General features: G+C 42.8%; 2 protein-coding genes across 5 annotated transcripts in view; one reads left to right on the top strand and one right to left on the bottom strand.

The window, feature by feature from the left end:
• Positions 1 to 5,809, top strand: part of PKD1L3 (polycystin 1 like 3, transient receptor potential channel interacting) — a 232,144-nt gene extending 226,335 nt beyond the window's left edge. For both annotated transcript variants that reach the window (XM_085887936.1, XM_085887934.1), the window contains exons 43-44: positions 5,340 to 5,471; positions 5,576 to 5,809. In XM_085887936.1, coding sequence (XP_085744062.1) covers positions 5,340 to 5,471; positions 5,576 to 5,665 — 222 coding nt within the window. In that variant the 3' untranslated portion in view covers positions 5,666 to 5,809. The remainder of the gene's footprint in view (positions 1 to 5,339; positions 5,472 to 5,575) is intronic.
• Positions 5,726 to 19,752, bottom strand: part of IST1 (IST1 factor associated with ESCRT-III) — a 49,900-nt gene continuing 35,873 nt past the window's right edge. For 2 of the 3 annotated variants that reach the window (XM_085887948.1, XM_085887949.1), the window contains exons 7-9: positions 12,556 to 12,837; positions 11,871 to 11,913; positions 5,726 to 6,547 (exon numbers count right to left, since the gene is read on the bottom strand). In XM_085887948.1, the coding sequence (XP_085744074.1) occupies positions 6,306 to 6,547; positions 11,871 to 11,913; positions 12,556 to 12,837 (567 nt within the window). In that variant the 3' untranslated portion in view covers positions 5,726 to 6,305. The remainder of the gene's footprint in view (positions 6,548 to 11,870; positions 11,914 to 12,555; positions 12,838 to 19,752) is intronic. The other variant, XM_085887950.1, reaches the window with a different exon arrangement.

Below are 19,752 nucleotides of genomic sequence, written 5' to 3'. Positions count from 1 at the left end.
CACACACACACACACACACACACACACACACACACACACACACACACACACACACACACACACACACACACACACACACACACACACACACACACATTGCCTTTTATTAGTACAGACACATGAAACACTGCAACCCATGCCTACTGAAAACAGACTTTTTGGAACACTTTTTTCCATCCAATCATCATGAAACTTTGTTTTAAAGTCATCCATGGGTCGGTACTCCTGTGTTAAAAGTTTGGTGTCAATCACTCAAGTGGTTGTGGAGAAAATGATAATGAATTGAAAAACGAATGAAGGTGAAAAAGTGAGGGCCTCGGCCGACGTTCTACAACATGGTCAAGGATGGTTGTGGATGTAGATGTCTATGACTAGTGAAATAATCTTGCATTGGCTGGAATAAATAAAAAAAAAACTAGGACAATACTGTGTATAAATGCATTACATAACGATGTTGGCGAGGACACGATTATATTTAATTGTTGCAAATTTGTGTCTTCAATCTGTTTTGAGTACGAACAATGAATGAAATCCTTGGGGTGGGCTAAGCACCATGGGAAGCAGCTGATGTTTTGGGGGTTATCTCTTCATCAGAGCAAAAAGGCTTCACCACGAGGATTAGTTCTTCATTATATAAATATCCTTCACAAGCAAGAATAATTTTTCATACTATGTGAATATAATCATTCTGGATAATTGGGAGTATAATCCTGACTGTTGGGTCGCCGAAATAGGTGACCCTTATTATAATTATCAGTAATTCTATCTGTTTGTTTGGATGTTTGTTCGTTTGTCATCAGCATAATTGGTAGTAAACGTTGGCGGATTTTGACCAAACTCGGGTAGTAGGTACATCTTATGACCTAGTGCTTTGGAAATTGTGATGGTTGCTAGGGACGCTTTGGTTCCCAAGCAACAACCGAAAAACCTTCAAAATCGGTACCGTTCACGTGAAATCAATTCCGAAAGCCGTTATCCCACGTAGGGTTATGAAATTTGGCAAGAATGATCTACAGGTGATGCTCTATCAAATATATTCCGGTTTTTGTGATATATGGGATAGTTTACCCGCAGCGCCCCCTACAATTAGGGTATGCGCGAAAATTGGCGAAAATTGAAGGCCCCCTCGTGACCAGGTGAGTGCATCAATACGAATGACACTTTGCAGGTTCATGGTACTCAATGAGTACTACAACTTTGCCTCAGGACATATTGACCGATTTCGCTTAGGTCAGGGGTCAAAGGTCAATTAGTGCAAAAATCGATAATATGCGAGAGCTGGAGGTGCCTTCGCGTTAAATGCTACTCCTCCTCAGGTTAAGGTCGGATGGTCATGAAAATTCACACTAATCGTCTGGAATACATTGTGCACAAACGATCGAGCCAGATTTTCGATTTAGATCTTTGTTCACCCACAGCACCCCCTCGAACTTTGGGGGTTTCCGATTTCAAACCGCATTTTCGGTACTTTTCATGCAAATGGATACCGAGTAGTTATCAGTAGATGGAACTGGATGAGATTTGACATGCATAATCTTAAGATGATTCCCTATCCGCTATATGACATCCATTTTGCTCTATATCTTATCGTTTCCATGCTCAGTGACCCATCGCCGCCGACCGGCTTGTCATAATTATTTATCGCTTCACTTATTTCATCCAAGCAGTGACATTCTACAATCATGGCATTCAAAAAAATTTCAGTTGGGTTGGCAGCCTCTTGTGCAATGTGTGGAAATCTCAATGAATGGTACGAACAGGTTATTATAACCCAATAAATAAATAAAAAAACATGTTATTTGCCCATTGCATACTCTTGGGATTGTGTGTCCCGTTGCCCCCATTGCTCAATTTAGATTTCTAATTATACTTTTCTTTTGATCAATATATCTATATTTTTATCGCATCACCAGTTTTCTAATACAGCAGCCATCAGAGCCAATCCTTGTCCCAAGGTTATGAATTGAGCTTGTCGATTGTCTCCGAATAGCATTTCATTTGTGGAAATGTTCGGGATTCGATCACCACCCAATGAAAATCCGAGTGTGAAGGTTTATTCTTGCCCTGGGCCTATACCCATATCTGAATTAGGTCTCCAAGATGAGCAGCTCCTCATGAAATGGAACAATGTGGGTAAGGGAAATCAGCAACCTCCATCCGTAACCTCGGGACAATGGCTCTGACCGCTGCTGGCAACACTGTTGGATGCCAAGTGATACATCATGCAACACAAAACCTCACAAGAATGCAATAAATAAGTGATGTGATAGAAATATAAACAGAAAGAGAAGTGGAATAAAAATTTCGAAAATGCACTATTTTATTCCTTGCTTCTCCCATCTCTGGAACTGCCTTCCAAAGACTCGTCTCACTCTTCCCTCAAGGAATTCAAGTAGACCGTGCAACACCACCTCAGGTTATCCCCGGTCCTGACCCATTATCATTATCAACTACATTAACCCTGACTAACCCAACCCAATTACTTGCTTATTTCAGTGTTCCCCACCCCCACCACGCCCTTCCCTCTCTCTTCCTGTCATGTACATTTATATCCCCTTGCTGGTTATGCCCAATTGTTTACCTGATACCCCAATGTCACTTTAACCTTGCTATTTTTCCACTCTTAAAGAAAAAAACCCTAATGCAGTTACGGTCATGGCCAAAAATATTGGCACCCTTGCACCTTTTTCAAGTAATGCACCATTTCTTCCAGAAAATTGTTGAAATTTAAAAATCTTTTGGTTTCCACATATGTATTTCTTGAACATGCAGTGAAACAAAACAAAAAAAGCTGAAAAAGATTACTAAACCTCAGCTTATTCCACACAGGAATCCTAAAATGGTCCGGAAAATATTATTGTCACCTTTTAGAAGTTGTGAAAAATAATTAGATTTCAAGCAGGTGGTTCTCCGTTACTTTGGAATTGAGCTCACCTGTGGTGAGTTGCAGGTGCCTGCAAAATAAAAATCACTCATTCAACCAGTTTGAATCGAGAAAAGGAGTCATTCTGCTGTTTTGTGTCACTGTGTGGACCGCAATGAGCATGGAGACAAGAAAGAAAACCAGTGAATTGTCTGAGGAGGTCAGATACAAGATTAGAGCCTAGCATGGACACTCTCAAGGCTACACGTCCATCTCCAGAGATCTTGATGTTCCAGAGATCTGAAAACAGCAGTTGGGAGAAGGCACCCTTCAAATCTGGGAGAGCTGGAGCAGTTCGCACAAGAAGAGTTGGCCAAACTGCCAGTAGAGAGGTGCAGGAAGCTCTTTCATGGTTATCGGAAGTGCTTGACTGCAGTTATTTTGTCGAAAAAGGTTGTGCTACCAAATATTAAGTCGAGGATGTCAATAATTTTGTCAATGCCATTTCTTTTTATTTTCTGATTTAAAAGTATATATTAAGTTCTGAATCAAAAACAAAGGTTCTGTAATATTAACAGTGAAATAAAGAATTGTGGAGACAAAATACTTTTGTCAATTTCAACTTATTTTTTTTAGAGAAAATCGAGTTATTTGAAAAAAGTGCAAGGGTGCCAATATTTTTGTCCAACGACTGTATTTTATACAAATAAATGTCAGTTTTTGTTTGTGTCTTCCATAACTCCAAAAGCATGAAACCTTACAGCCTGAAACTTTGCATGCATGCTTTGGGAACTCCAAGGGAGTGCATGAATGAAAATTGGGTGTTTGTGTTAATTGAAACACCCCTTTTGAAGATAATTAACAGCCTTATTAAATTATCCTTTATCAAGGCATCATCCTTGGTCAACCTTTGGGTCAGCCCACTCTCCCTCGCTGGAGTCTTAATTTGCCATTTTTTGGCCTACTCAACAATGCTTCGACTTGGAACAGGCCACAATGGTTTCTTAACAATAAATCATTCAAAAAATTTTTTTTTCTTTCCTCACTCAAATCATTGAATGCCTGATCTTCATACCTACAAATTGCAGGACGCATTGCAATGCTTATAAAATGCCTAGAGACGCCAGTGTGCATGACTTGGTTTCATTTCCGCACATGTGATAAGCTCTAAAATGTCTAAACCTGAGCCAAATTTTAAAATTTAGACAGCGGAATTGAACTTAGCAGCAGTTCCGACTGTGAAAAAAAAATTGTTAATTTGCCCAATTTGACGATTGTTTGATACTCCAGACATCTCTGGACAGTGTTTATTTATGACCCAGCCAGCCATTCCAGATCAACCATTTCATTAGAGTGCTTGCTTGAATGCTTAATAATGGTGGGCAGAAGAGATTCCAAACTACACGATCCTAACCATGGAATTGAAAGGAATTGAGTGGTGTACCGGACTTGATGTCGATTCTGAGTTATTCCTACTTCATATAAAGAAGTGTTTTTTTTGTTCTTTTTTTTCGGGGAAATTTTTTTCATCCCTTTTGAGCATGTTCCGGTTACACATGGCCTGGTAATGTATTCATTCAAACTGAACATGGCATCCGGTTTGCAATATAGTAGCAAAAGCAAGTCATTTGCAAACTAAACACACCCTTCGGGTGTATTCCTTTTCAATGAATAGCAAGGCATTTAGAGTTGGTCGGTAAAGCGTGCCGATTGCTTTTCTGACGAATGGGAAGGCAATACATCAACTGATAAACTTTTGACAAAATGTCATTCAAAAGGTCCAGAAGTGCAGTTTGGAACAATTTAGGGAAGGTTAAAGAAGACAGTCTGAAAGTTGCATGCAAAATTTGTTCAATAGACATTGCTCATCACTGTAATACGTCCAATATGCTAAAACATTTGAAAACCAAACACTACCGAGAGTACTTCTTAGTGACGTTGAGAATGTGGATTCAAAGAAACCAGAGTCTGAAACAGCAACAAGTTGGCTTTCGCAATCGATGATTGAAAACACTTTAGGCCTGGGATACTGCCTTCCGTTCCCCCACTACTCCTTGCTCCCCATCACTCTTCCCTTCTCCTCTTTCTCCCCCTTCCCCCCCCCCCCTTTTAGTATTCCCTTCAGTGAAGCAACAGGTGGTATTTTCTTATCAGTTCTGTTCTTGCATTTGGCAGCTTGGCTGCTGGGGTAGCTATCATTTCTTGCAAGCGCAGCTGTGCTCCTGATGGTGTGCCCCCCTACCAGTACATTGGTACTCATTTCACTGGCCTTGGAAAGATGACAGGCTGTCAACCCCACCTGGTTTTAATTCAATGGCCGACGGGGCTTGAACTCAGGACCTTAAGATCCGAAGCCAGCCACCCAAACCACTTAGCCAACACCAGGCTTAATATTGCCTTTTATTGGGATAATATTGTAATATTATCATTGCCGTCAGTAATAATATTGCCTTTTATAACACCTGTCCTTCTCTAGGTCTTCAATGCAAGCCCTGTGCTTGGTCCACTCATGATTGGTTCTTGCATCATCTTCATGACATTTACTATCCTCAACCTGTTCATCTCAGTCATCCTGGTGGCCTTTGCAGAAGAGCAGGAAAACCACAAGGTAACAAACATTTCCTGGTAATATGGACATGTATTCAAGGAGCATGCCACTAAACAACAATGCAAATCTTCAATGTGGATTGTGTGATGCTTCTTCCCTACCAGCCCTCTGATGACGAGGAGATTGTAGACATGCTGGTGTGGAAGATCTGCAGTTTTTTTGGGATCAAGCGACCAACGGGTGTGACAAATTGAAATTTTTGGTCCTCTCACATGCACGTGTTTCAAACAGATGTTATAACATAAAAGATAAAATGGTTGGAAAACAATTTTATTGTCTTGATTACAGCATATACATTAAATGTATCCACCAAGCCTTATATAACACCTTCCCAATCACAAATGCACAACAATTCTTGCATGTGTAGATGTGGCAGCAATAAAATGAAATGGTGCAAAAGTGTTGCGATTTGGTTGAAGTGTCTCTTGAACTTTTGATCTACTGATAACTAATGAAACTATGGTCAATGTTTAAAATGGACCGAAGTTTTAGCTTACCTCTACGTTGGTGGTACAGCATATCTGAAAGATTATTGTTCAGAGACAAAGCAGCTTCTACCTCCAGGTGTACAAATAAATGCCAATAACAAAATAAAATAAAAAACAGACTTGGCATAATATGCACTTATTATTTCCCTGTATTATAAAATATCATTTGGGCAGAAGTGTGACCTGTATTTCAGTGTGAGAGATATCTGAAGTAGAGATATAACCTGAAAGCTACAAACTCTTCAGCAATTCGATTACTTTGTGTAGCTATTGGGGGGGGGGGGGGGGGAAATGGAGTGATGTCTGTTAAGTACAGACACTCTTTTTTTCTGCACAAGTTTTATTACTATTTCTTCTTCTTGAGTTCTTCAAAGCGCCGCGTGAGGTCATCAAAGTCAACAACGTCATCATCGGCTGTTGCCCGATTGCTACCGATTGCGCTTGTTGGCAGGCTATCAGGCACGGACGGGAGCTCAGGAAAGTCCAGCTGGTTCTCAGGAGGCTGTTTCTTTGGAACCACAGTTCTCGGTAAAGGCTGGGGTATTGACGAAGTTGGCCCAGGGTATGGTGGTGGCGGTGGCATCAAGACTACATGGAAGGTACACAAAATAAATATGTGGTTAGTGCATATTAAATAGTCAATAAAACACAGCAAATATAGTGCATAAAATGCCCAAGGAAAGAGACTGTATACAAAAAAACAACAACACATTTCATACATAATTATAGCAATGTCGAGGCTCGTATAAGAGCTAAATTACAGATCATATAACAAAGTGAGCAGGAGACAAGAGGGTTGGGAGAAGGAAGCACAAAACAGGAGGGAACAGAGACATTAGACCTGTGGAAGGGAGAGGGGTGGGGCAGGGTATACAGGGTAAATAAGATGGACACCACAGGGACTTTTAGGAAGGAAAGCAGAGAATTTGAAGGAGATGGGTATGGGGTGGATGAACACGTTGAGAAAAAAATTCATGGTTTTGGATAGGGGAAGATATGAGATGGTAGTGAACAGCTGTTTTGAAGACCTGGAGGGAGGAGTGGGATTGAAGAGAGTGTGAAGTTTGTTGCAGAGGTGGGGGGGAAAAAATAAAGAGGAGCAAATGAGTATAGATGAGCAGTGATCCTGGATATAGGTAGTTTCAACAGAAAGGGGTTGCTGGCGGACTTTGAGCGCCCTGTGGAAACATCAGGGGGGGACAGATCACAGACAGAGCAGGGGGGAGAGGGTGGAGAGGAGACGGCAGAAGACAGAAAGACCACCGACCTGCTTGCGGTGATAGAGCGAGAGACCCAAAGACTCAGGTTCATCGCGGGAGATACCAATGATCCTAAAAATCTTAGTTTCCACAGCGTGAAGCCGAGAAAGGTGAGAGGCGGGATCAGGCTGCAGATGAAAGCTTTGGATGTGGTCAGGAGCTCAGGTGTGCCCATGTAGTTGGAAATGTAGTTTAAGATTAGTTGTGTTCAACAAATCTTCAACTATTTATAAAAATCAACCTTTTTCATTCATCTACACTGATGTGAAGATTTATATTTTAAAAATGAGATCCATCATTTTATGGCAATGATGTTTGACACAGCAGGCGACCACTTGACAGGTGTAAGATACTGCACGCTTGAGTCATACTAAAATATGTAATTTGGTGTCTGTCTGTCTGTCTGACTGTCTGACTGAGATGCATTCTGTCGTTACTTATCCAATCTCAATCAAACTTGCCAGGAGGATTAAGGGTCATACGATTGAAGTTGTAAAGACTTCATTTCCCCCACCATCCCCCAGGGAGTTTTCCGCCTTGGACAAACGCCGTCTTCTTCTTCATTCGTATGCAGATCAAGGCTGCAGGGTAGCATCATTGGCTGAGGGTGTGGCTGTACCGCTGATCTGTGGCTGTGTGGCTGAAAAAAATCCGTTATGTGAGCATTTCTGCATTGTATTGAGAATACTGTATGTCGGAGATGATTATCTCTAAACCATTCTGATTTTAAGGATGTCCTGCTTCAGCATTTTTGGCAAGACAAACGTTTAACAGCATCAAGCAACAGCCGTAACGTAAAGTTGTCATTAGAAAACGTGACAAATAGGATCTTTGTTGGCATTTGCAGGACAAATACAACTGTCAGATTCATTAAATGCCAAATATATTGACCAATGAAGACAATGAAAAATTAAATGATGGGTAAAAAGGTTGGGTGGCACAAGAGGAAAATACAGTCGTGGCCAAAAATATTGGCACCCTTGCATTTTTTTCACACAACTCACAATTTTATCCAAAAAATTTAAGTTGACATTGACAAAAGCATTTTGTCTCCACTATTTCTACTTCACTGTTAATATTACAGAACCTTTGTGTTTTGATTCAGAACTTCATTTATCCTCTTAAATCAGAAAATAAAAAGAAATAGCATTGACAAAATCATTCACATCCGACACTAAATATTTGGTAACACAGCCTTTCGACAAAATAACTGCAGTCAAGCACTTCCTGTCACCATGAATGAGCTTCCTCCACCTCTCTACTGGCAGTTTAGCCCACTCTTCTTGTGCAAACTGCTCCAGTTCTCCCAGATTTGAAGGGTGCCTTCTCCCAACTGCTGTTTTCAGATCTCCCCACAGGTGTTCAATGGGATTTACATCTGGACTCATTGCTGGCCTCTTCAGAACAGTCCAGCGTTTTGTCTTGAACCATTCCTGGGTGCTTTTTGAAGTGTGTTTGGGGTCATTGTCTTGTTCCAAGACCCATGACCTTCGATGGAGACCCAGCTTTCTGACATTGGGTTGAACATTGTGCTCCAAAATGCCTTGGTAATCTCCTGATTTCATGATGCCGTGCACATTCAAGGCACCCAGTGCCAGAGGCAGCACAACAACCTTAAAACGTCACTGACCCACCTCCATGTTTGACTGTCGGGAAGGTGTTCTTTTCCTTGAAGATTTCATTTTGTTTTCAGTAAACATAGAGATGATGTACTTTACCAAAAAGCTCTATGTTGGTCTCATCTGTCCACAGGACATTGTCCGAGAAGGATTTTGGCTTCTTCAGGTGTGTTTTAGCAAACTCCAGTCAGGCTTTCTTATGTCTCTCTCTCAACAGTGGGGTCCTCTTCGGTCTCCTACCACAGAACCCCCTTTCATCGAGTTGGCAATGGATGGTGCGAGTTGAAACTGTTGTACGTTGTGTCTTATGATCAGCTTGAATATGTTTGGCAGTTGATCGAGGTGCTTTCTCCACCATTCGAACAATCCTTTGCTGCAATCTTCAATGAAGTTTTCTCTTCCGGCCACGTCCAGGGAGATTTGCTGCAGTGCCATGGACCTTAAACTTCCTCATAACATTGCGTACGGTGGACAAAGGAACATGAAGGTCTCTGGACATGGGCTTGCAGCCTTGAGATTGTCTTTGCTCGACTACAATCTTGTGTCTGACCTCCTCAGACAATTCTCTGGTATTCTTTCTTTTCTCCATGCACATTGTGGTACACACAGTCAAACAAAACAGCAGAATGACTCCTTTTCTCTATTCAAACTGGTTTAATGAGTGATTTTTATATTGCAGGCATCTGGAACTCACCACAGGTGAGTACAATTCCAAAGAAAAGGAGAATCAATTGTTTGAAATCCAATTATTTCGATCAATTTCTAAAAGGTGCCAATAATATTGTTGCGGGCCGGGGGTCGGTGGCGAGAACGACCACTCGGTGGGGAAAGCTTGCGCCATCTCCCACCAAACTCCCCGGAATTGTAGGCCGTCGCTCGGATAACTCCGCGAGCTGGCGGGTCGTTTAACTGACCATGGTCACCAATATTTCAACCGCATAGCGTAGGGTCTATTTGTCTATAACCAATTTACCTAATTAACTACGCGATTTCGACTACCGGGGAAACCACGCCCTCGGCACATCTTGCTCGAACCGGGTGACTCTACCGACTGCGGTAGAGTTCCAACTACCGACTACCAACTCCGGTTCGGGTGCAGCCGAGCGGAAACTGCCAAAGCCATGCCGGCTGGAATGAACGGATTATCGGGGATAAAACCCGTCTAAACTCAGATCTGAACCATGCTGGACCAATTCAAGAAGGGACGGAAACGGACTGGGAACATTTCCAACAAGTTTTATTTACAGTAAATGAAGACACAAAGCAAGACTTAACGTGAATATGCAAGCAAGGAATATTTACAATGATCGAAAAACACTTATTCAGTTCTACTTTAAGACGGGCACACACGCAGACACACACACAAATGAAAAGAAACCCAGAATTTTTTATTGGACCCTCGCAGCTGAGGAGAAAGACAAGCTGGGGGTCAGAGTTTGGTTGGGTACCTGGCCATCAGAGAAAGGGGGTACTCCGTGCTGCGGCACCTGACAATGGTCGCTGGTTTGGTCCCCAGTCGCACGTGTGGGACTCGTGGTTCGTGGCGGAGCTCGGGTGGTGAATAGCGGGGTCCACGGAGGGGGGGGTCGGGGTCGCCCTTTTCTTCCTTGTAGAGGGCCAGCAGAGACACGTTCGCCGCCTCGACGACCTTCGTAACAGCAAAAACCCCTTTCTTGACAGCAAAAACCCTCAAAAACTTTCCAAAAAGATCCACCAAAAACTCTCCAAGACCCCAAAAAGACCACTTGCCTCAGAGAGTGCTCGGAAATTTATGGACCTCCCTCAGCGGGGAGGGGCCTTTGTGAACACACCTCACTGTCCGCCTTTGATTGGACAGGGTCCCACGGCATACCTTTCCGGGGTGGGGTCTTGGCCCCTGCCGGGAAACCCCAGCCACTCTTCCACGCGGGTTCATACTTGACGAGTAACAGTATCAATGTTGCAAAAGTTGGCGTGAAAGAGTTACAACGTTTGTGGAAGCCGAGAAACCGGAGCCGCGAGATCTTGCCTTGGCACATCAGGGTGCGAGAAGGCAGCTGGTTGGTGGTGGATTGTGATGGGCTGAGGGGTCATGCAGATAGGATGGTTGTTAGATGGCTTATTGGAGGGTTCGTTGGATGGAAAGATTTAATAACCTAACTAAAAAGAAATCGCAATGAACGCCCTTGATTCTCCCACTAGACTAGACAAAAGGAAAGGGATCTGACTACACACATACTTAATGACATAACTGACTTTTGGGACATCTGTATGTTGAATGCTTATTGTTTCCAGATCCGTAACAATACTGTCTGGGCCATTTTAGGATTTATGTGTGGAATTCACTAAGATTTAGTAATTTTTTTTCAGCTTTTTTTGTTTTGTTCCACTGCAAACCAAAGAAATGCATTTGTGGATACCAAAAGATTTTTTAATTTCAACAATTTTCTGGAAGAAATTATGCATTATTTGAAAAAAGTGCAAGGGTGCCAATAATTTTGGCCATGACAGTGCAGGATAAAGGTGTCTGGTTTCATATCAATCGAGGACAGCAGACAGAGTCGCAGAAAACTGGACTGTCATCTATCAAATCGGACAAATGGCCATAAGCTATGAGTCACTGGTTTGTACATCTACCAGAAGCAAAAATTAATGCCAATTCCATCCGATGGTAATGCCAATAATAATATTAGCATTATTGCAAAAAAATTTTTAATAACAATAATAATAAAAGTAATAATAATTAAGGATAATAACATGGCCACGTCTAAAGTGTCATCAGCTAAACGAGTGTGGAAATGTATAATTATGGTGAAAAAAGACTGAATACAAATGGAACTTAACTATGCACATGCACCGCCCCCCCACCACACACATCCCCACCTCCAACACACCCTCCCCCTGCCCCAGGTGTTTCTCATCCTTAAAATAATAAATAGGAAAGCCACAGTAATGTCCTTTCTCAATAAAGGACAGTGTTCTGTGGTGTACTGGTAAAGTTACACAACATCAACAATGTTTCCACTGGTATAAAGCTGTTAGTGCTCCACTTACAAAGTGCTGCAGGGTTGTTGTCAGGGTACGGCATATTCATGTTCTGCGCATAAGAAAGAAAACAAAAAGTGATTTTTCTCTTGAACAATGACATGTGCAAGCACACTCATAAATACGCGCACACGAAGGTGGCTACTTTAAGATCTGGGAGGGCTCCGTTCCAACTTCTGAAACCTACATATGGAGATAGAAACCAACACACACACTTTGTAATCTTTGTAAGAAATGGCTGGTGGGGAAAGTGAAGATACCATCTTGTATGCGTATGAAAAAAATAATGGGCAATGGGTGAAGGGAACTGAGGGAAATTTTATTTGAAATTATGTAGATTTGTGAAGGTACCAATTTTGAGTTCCTTTTTCTGATTTAAATGGTGTAAAAATAAACAGTATATTCGACTTTTTGAGCTGCTTCTCCTTTTTGGTGGAGGAAATAAATAAATGAAATATCAACTCTGTAGTTTCAGAATCAGGAGTGGCAGGAAAAAAAGTGGGTAAACAGGTGGGCAACTGTTGAGGCAGTTTAAACACATTTGTACCCAATAATGCTATTTTAACACAAATATTTAACTTATGTTTGTCATTTTGAGCAGAGATGCACATTTATTAACAGTTCAATGTTTTCATTTGAGGGAAAAATGGGAAAGAGGGTGGGGTGTGAGGAAGAGAGGGGTTATATAACAGACCTGTGGCAGTGGAGGTGGGTATGCAGCGGATGGCCCCACTTCTTGGCCAATATGCATGCCAGGTGGCATTGGCATATGTACAGGTGGCACAGATGGAAAAGTTGGCATAGTTGGCATTGTATCAATCGAGGGTTGAAAGGGTGCAGCACTGCCTCCACCGCCTCCACTGCTGCCTCCACCGCCTCCACTGCTGCCTCCACCGCCTCCACCACCTCCACCTCCCCACTTGTTGCTGTCATAAATTCCTATGAGATCGGCTTCTGGTACTGGTGGAATCTCCGACTGGTCAAAACAGAAGAAATTTAGAACTTAGGACTTGTCACCTCATAAATGTATCATCTGTAAATTTTCCTTTGTTACTTCCATCAGTGGCTTTCAGCTCATTGAGTAAAAGATAAATTAATTCAAACTCAATATGAAACTGATGTGAAAAATAAAATTCAGCACATCTGATCGTTTGATAATTCAAACTCTGCATTGCACACACACAAACAGGGTTCACATTTTGATGCAAGGCTATATGTTGGGCAACATGCCTCTGAAAGTCAAAAGCATGCTTTTAAGTAAACCCAAAGAAATAAATCAGGTTGAGTTTAAATCCAGAGTTAGGCGACAACGGGATCGGTTTCTCTCTGCTGAAGCAGTTGCCATTGAAATAAGAACAAGAACCGATAATTTGGTGCATCACCCAACTTGAAGATCCCTCCCATCCAGATTTTGCAAGAGCTGCGTTGATGGATTTTGTTGGATGCATGCCGGTTCGGCCCCCCATTACACAATCTGTAAAATGGGGGCCGTACTTGCATGCTTCCAACAATATCCCACAATTTTTGGCGCATGTGAATACACCACAAATTCGCATTTCGACCAGCACATTTATCATCATAATCTTGGGTGAGTAGATTGTCAGTACCAACATGCCATATGGTTTGACTCATGAAAAGATCACAGTGGAAGATTTGAGGAAGTTTACATTCTCTTTGATATGCTCAGATATGGCCTCATTTTCTTTATCTGTATGATGCACACAAATTAAGTGAAAAGGGTACAACTCCAATAGTTTTCTTAACCTACTGCACAATGGAGAATATAATTCACCAAGTTCAAGTAACACTGAGCACACATCCTTGATGAACTGCGCCAAACAATGCCAAAAGTCTAATCACACTTTTCCTTATTGTATAAAATACTCGCTGGTCTTTGGGATACCGATGCCAACACTTGTGCTGTACACAGTCACAATACCGGCGTGGAGGTCATTTAAAAAATGTATGAATGAGATGCACAATAGTGCAGGACATGTGAAAACTATAAGGGACTCTGACATCACGACGTCCCCAGATATGCCTCCGCCCACATGATTACATCATTATACATACTTGTACCGTTTGATTTAAATCCCTGAACTCAGATTCTAAACATGAAATAATTCTGGCTGCCAGACCATGTGTCTGATCAGGTTGAAATTAAAACATATATTCCCCATGTCTTCTCGATCACAATTGTGAAGTTTCAGGTCAACTGATGATTTCAGGTCAGATTTTACATTTCAGGTCAATCTGATTTAATCTTAATCAATCAATCTTAAAATTGATGCCATTTAAGATTAAGATTTAATCTTAATCTTAAAATTTTACATTTCAATCTGATTTCAGGTCAGATTTTTACAGAAGTTTCAGGTCAGATTCAAGAGAGAATTTTTTGAAAGATTTTTTTATTGAATCTAATATGGCTGCCAGACCAGGTGACCTATAACATCATAGGTGGATAATTTTTTTGTTCCTCATGGATAGGTGATCATACCTTTGCAGTTTCACCTCGATCTGTACAGCTGTTTCAGAGAAAATTTTTGAAGATTTTTTTTATGTTAAAAAAAATAAATATATATATATATATATATATATATATATATATATATATATATATATATATATATATATATATATATATATATATATATATATATATATATATATTGTTGTGGTTGAGGAAATTCGCAAACCACCATTCAGGTCCCGTAGGTGAGATATCTCTGTAAGTATATGTGTAGTTAGCCCCAAACCCGTTGTTTAGAGGGAATAAATGTCATTCATTCGGGCTGCGACCCTTTAAGATAGCCGTTTTTCTGTTCTATCTTTATTTTGAACCAACCGCGTCTCAACCGCCGTCACACATCAACCACCAACCGCAACGCCGCTTCACAACAACAACAACGCCAACAGCCACGACCTTTACCGTCACGACTCGCTCTCGCAACTATCGCATCACCGCCATTCCAAGCGTCGCCATGGCCATCACTGCCACAATAAACCCTCCACCACCTTCACCTCTCCTCCTTCTGCCGCCATTCCCGCACCACTTGTGAACGCCGAGCGCCAGGCTGTCCTGGCCTTGTACAGGGCGCGCGCTGAGCCGCGGGTACAAAGAGCAGCCTTTCCGAGGGGAAGTCGGATCAGGAATGATTCACGCCCACTTCCGATCCGTCCAATCATTAAGCGCGGGGCGATTTGGCCCCGCCTCCAGGCGCATCAGAGTAGAATCGCTATATGCAAATTTGAGGATCAGGAATGATTCACGCCCACTTTTCCTCCGTCCAATGGGCGAGCGTGGCTCCGCCCCTGAGCCCATCCTGATCCGGAAATCTGCATATGGGTTCTCCTGTCGCACTATAAAGCGCTGAGCGCGGGGCGAATTCAGTCAGAGAGTTTCTGTTTCGGGCTCGAGTTGAAGAGGTGTGGCAGCGGCGAAGTGTGGCAGCAGCAGTCAAGACGGGTCTGGAGGAGAGTCAGTCTGTCGGGGTTCGGAATCTGTCGGAGAGCTGCAGAGAGGGGAAGCCGCTAACGCGGTCGAGGTCGCTCGTCGCGGGACCCAAGCAAGCCAGCTATCCTCTTTCCCCAGAGCATCAACAACCCCCCCCCCTGTTTCCCCCCGCGCTGAGATAGTGCGAAACGGGGGCCCCGTTCCCACCCCATTCCAAGCAGTGCCAACGAAACCCGCGGAGGAGCGCGGAGTCGGGGCACCGCCGCCATTTTGCAGCTCATCACAAGACGGGTAGGCTCCACTCGGTCTCGGCCCCAGGCCCGTCTGCCCCCTTGTCGTAGAGGGTGGCCCCTTTTTCTTTTGAGTATATGTGTTGTCGGCGCTGTCTGTAAAGTAAAACTGTGTAAGTGTTGCCGTGTGCTCGCGTAGTCGGTAGTAGATCTGCATTGTGTTTCTTTTGTTGCAATTGCTTTTGGTGCATTATTGTTGTGTTTCTTTTACATTTGCTTTTGGTGCATAATTGTTGTAATTGTATATGTGTGCTTTCCGTTTGCCGCTGAATAAATGTGCCTTCTGTTGAACTGTTTTTCCCGTTTCGCTTCGTCTTTTCTTTAATTGAATCTCCATCTTACTTCACGTAAAGGGTTGGTAGTGGGCTAAAATACGCCCGACAATTAATCGGAACCGTCGAGGTTGACGATAACACCGCTCGGTTATCCCGATAGTACGGAACGGGTCGCTTAAAGTGGCCCGTGTCCGAAGTCGACCTGCGGCGAGGTGCGATCGCCCGGTCTACCCTCCGTGTGGGTACTTAGGTAGGTCGAATTTGGCGAAAAACCCTATCCCACGCGGGGGGCCGATTGGCACGATCGTGGTGAGGCCGAAAGGCCCACCCGTGACTAGTTCCCGGCGTTAGTCCGAGAGGGTCACGACGGAATTGTCCGTCCGGTGGGTGAGGTTAGTGGGCTGGTGCTCAAGCAGATGGTGGCGAACCCTATGAAGAATTATCCGAGAAAAGACCTTGCCCGGCACTGAAAGCAGTGTCACCCCTCGGTAGTTGTTGCAGTCTTGGCGATCACCCTTCCCTTTCCAGAGAGGGACAACAAGGCCCCTCTTCCAGTCAGTTGGGATGATGCCTGTGTTCCAGGCAGAGCACAGAACTGCATGCAACGACACGAGTGCAGCATTTCCACCAGCCTTGAGAAGTTCAGCATGGATGTTCAGCATGGATGAACACAACGAAACAGAAAAGGTATATCTCGCTCACCTTGCAAAACCTTCCAAAATTTTTTTTTGAATAGAAGACGTCACGCACCAAACCAAAACAGCAAGAAATACAGCCTCAACAATTGCAAAAAATAAAATTAACTAGAATAATTCGACTGCGCGCAGTTGACGTGTATGCCTCCCCCACACAAACATTTGACCCTTGACCTGAATCATATCTGGCCCAAAATCGAATCAGTTAATTGCCCTGTCCAACTTTACCTTTGTACCAAGTTTGATGAAATTCTGTCCAATATTTGGGTGAGGGCATAAACAGTACAATTTAAGAGTTTGACCTTGACCTTTGACCTTTATATTATCACATCTGGCCCAAAATGTAATCAATTAATTGCCCTGTCTTACTTTACCTTTTTACCGAGTTTGATGAAATTCTACAATTTGCTTCTTGAGTTATCGCGTAAACGAAAATCTGGACGGACGGACAACCCGGAAACATAATGCCTCTGGCACCCTTGGTGCAATAAAAAAGACAAGAAAAATACAAGATTAAATATCAACAGATATATAGTGACAACTGGAAGAAAGAAAGACAAAAGAGCAGGGAAATAAATAAATTAATTAAAAGAAATAAAATAAGAGTTGGACAGATTGGGGACAGAAGAAGATGGATCACTGGAATGGCTTGGAAGAGGTCAGCTCATTTGGAGCGGACAACAAATCAATATAAATGCCCAAGACCAAGGACACGACACAAATGGCTTAAAAACACAAATGGCAGGACTGATATCAGACAAATGTAGATTTTGCAAGGTAGAAACAGAAAGCACGAGTCACCTCCTATCAGGATGGACAAAAAAAAAAAAACTCATGTCAGAACAGCTGTACACACAAAGGCACAAAAAGGTATGTAGAGTAATCCACCAGCACATCTGCAGAAATTTCAATATTCCAGTTCCACAAAATTCAAAGAAACATGAACCAAAAGCAATCATTGAAAACAAGGACGTAATGCTGATGTACAACCTGATGATCCCATCCACCGTGAACATAGAAAACAAAGCACTGCGAACGGACATCGTACTTAGATACAAAAAGAAAAATAAGGCATTGTTAATCGAGGTTTCAGTAACCAGTGATTTTTGTCTAACCAATGCAGAAATCAAGAAATAGACCAAATATAAAGACCTCACGAATGAATTGAAAAGATCCTGGAAGCTGAAGAGCACCGACATTGTACCAATGATAATTGGAGCGATGGGAATGATAAAGAAGCGCCTCACAAATATCCTACAAACCATCCCTGGGAGCATTACCAGAAACAAATTGCAGTTGGAGGCTGTCCAGGGCACATTTATGACTGCAAAAAGAGTCATCAGGACAAAACTCTGAGAACAAAACTTTTACAACTTAGACAATGAATCATAATCCTTCCCCATGATCCTTTCACTTCACTTCACCAAATCCACCAAAAGGTGGATATTTTGAGTCCTGGGAGGACTTGCTGAGGCTGTCGTCCACCAGACAGCAGTCTTCTTGGGTTAATCTGAGGCGGTCCATTCGGGTGGGTGCCTGGAATGTCCGATACCTAAGAGAGGATGATCACCTGTCTCTCATCATCTGAGCTCAAGTGTTTGAACATCAGTATTGCTGCACCCTCTGAGATTCAGAGACCAGATAGTGGCGAAATAATGGTGGGTGGTTACACCTATTATTGGACTGGTCGCTCTGATGGTTACCATACCCAAGGAGTTGCTGTGTCTGTGTCCAATAAGCTGACTCCAATGATAATTGAGGTAACACCGGTCAACGAGCGTATTATGAGATTAAGGATTCGTCACTCCTTGGGTGTCATTTCCCTGGTCTCTGTATATGCTCCGACTGAGGCAAGCAATCTCACCTTGAAGGACACATTCTATGCCAAGCGAGAGTTTGTGGTTGATCAGTGCCCTGGCCGAGATCTCGTCTTGGGGGATTTCAAAGCATCGACTGGAACTGATAGGTATGGTTATGAGACATGTATTGGTCCCCATGGGTCTGGAACTGTGAACCAGAATAGGACAAAGTTACTTGACTTTGCAAGACGTCATGGACTTAGGTGTCTGGTTCATGGTTTCAGGGCCCACAGCCTCATCGCTGGAGTTGGTATTCCAACGCCGGTGGTGTGGCAAAGCAGATCGAACATGTGCTTGTTGATGGTTGCAGGAGGATGATCCAGAACTGTAGGGTCTACTGGAGTGCTCAGTTCCTAAACACTGACCACCAGCTTGTTGCAGCAACTCTTAAGTTGCAGCTTTAATCTAGGAGAATGGTACCATCCCAGCCTAAACTGGATGAGAGGGTAGCTGAGGAGTTTGCAAAAAGGCTGAATGGGGATTTGGGGGATCTGGGTGCTTTGGGGAATCCTGAAGAGTTGTGGAGTGCCTTCAAGACCACCCTCCTGGACAAGGAGGCCGATGTGCGAGGAATTTGTGAGGGGGTAGAGCAGCGTTTCTCAACCTTTTTACCCTTGAAATAGTTTTCATGTCTCAGGGAACCCCTGCATAAAAATTATTATATACCATTATTAATATCTAGCTCTTTTATATTTTTATCGTAGTTCACGTGGTAAATATAATATTTTTTTTCGGATACCTGGTTTAAGGAAAAAAATGACCCCCTTTTTGTCAAATTTATTTGCAATGAAAAAAAAACAAAAAAAAACATACCGCTCGTTTATGAGACCTCTCACACCGAGGTTTTAATTCACAAAAAAAAAAAAACTTTTTTAAATAAAAAACAAACTAACACACCTCATGTAACTTGATAAACAAAACTTAAACAAATAAATCTGAAGCAATAAAGGTAAACAGAAGAACGAACAGAGAGACAGAGAGACAGAGAGACAGAGAGACAGAGAGACAGAGAGACAGAGAGACAGAGAGACAGAGAGACAGAGAGACAGAGAGACAGAGAGACAGAGAGACAGAGAGACAGAGAGACAGAGAGACAGAGAGACAGAGAGAGAGAGAGAGAGAGAGAGAGAGAGAGAGAGAGAGAGAGAGAGAGAGAGAGAGAGAGAGAGAGAGAGACTTCGCGCTAGGAAGCACAGAGAAGATAGATGGACACCGTGCGTGCATGCGTCCCGTACTTGAGTCAGTCACTCAATGATACATGAATCAGCCGCGTACAGGACGTCCACTAACCAGTGAGGGCGGTTTCACACTGGCGCCA

Source organism: Eptatretus burgeri, chromosome 7, assembly GCF_056783735.1.
Source record: "Eptatretus burgeri isolate ZD-2024b chromosome 7, Ebu_testis_v1, whole genome shotgun sequence".
Classification (NCBI taxonomy): Eukaryota; Metazoa; Chordata; class Myxini; order Myxiniformes; family Myxinidae; genus Eptatretus; species Eptatretus burgeri.
Note: the sequence above shows the minus strand (reverse complement) of the source record. Positions and strands in the feature narration are given on the sequence as shown.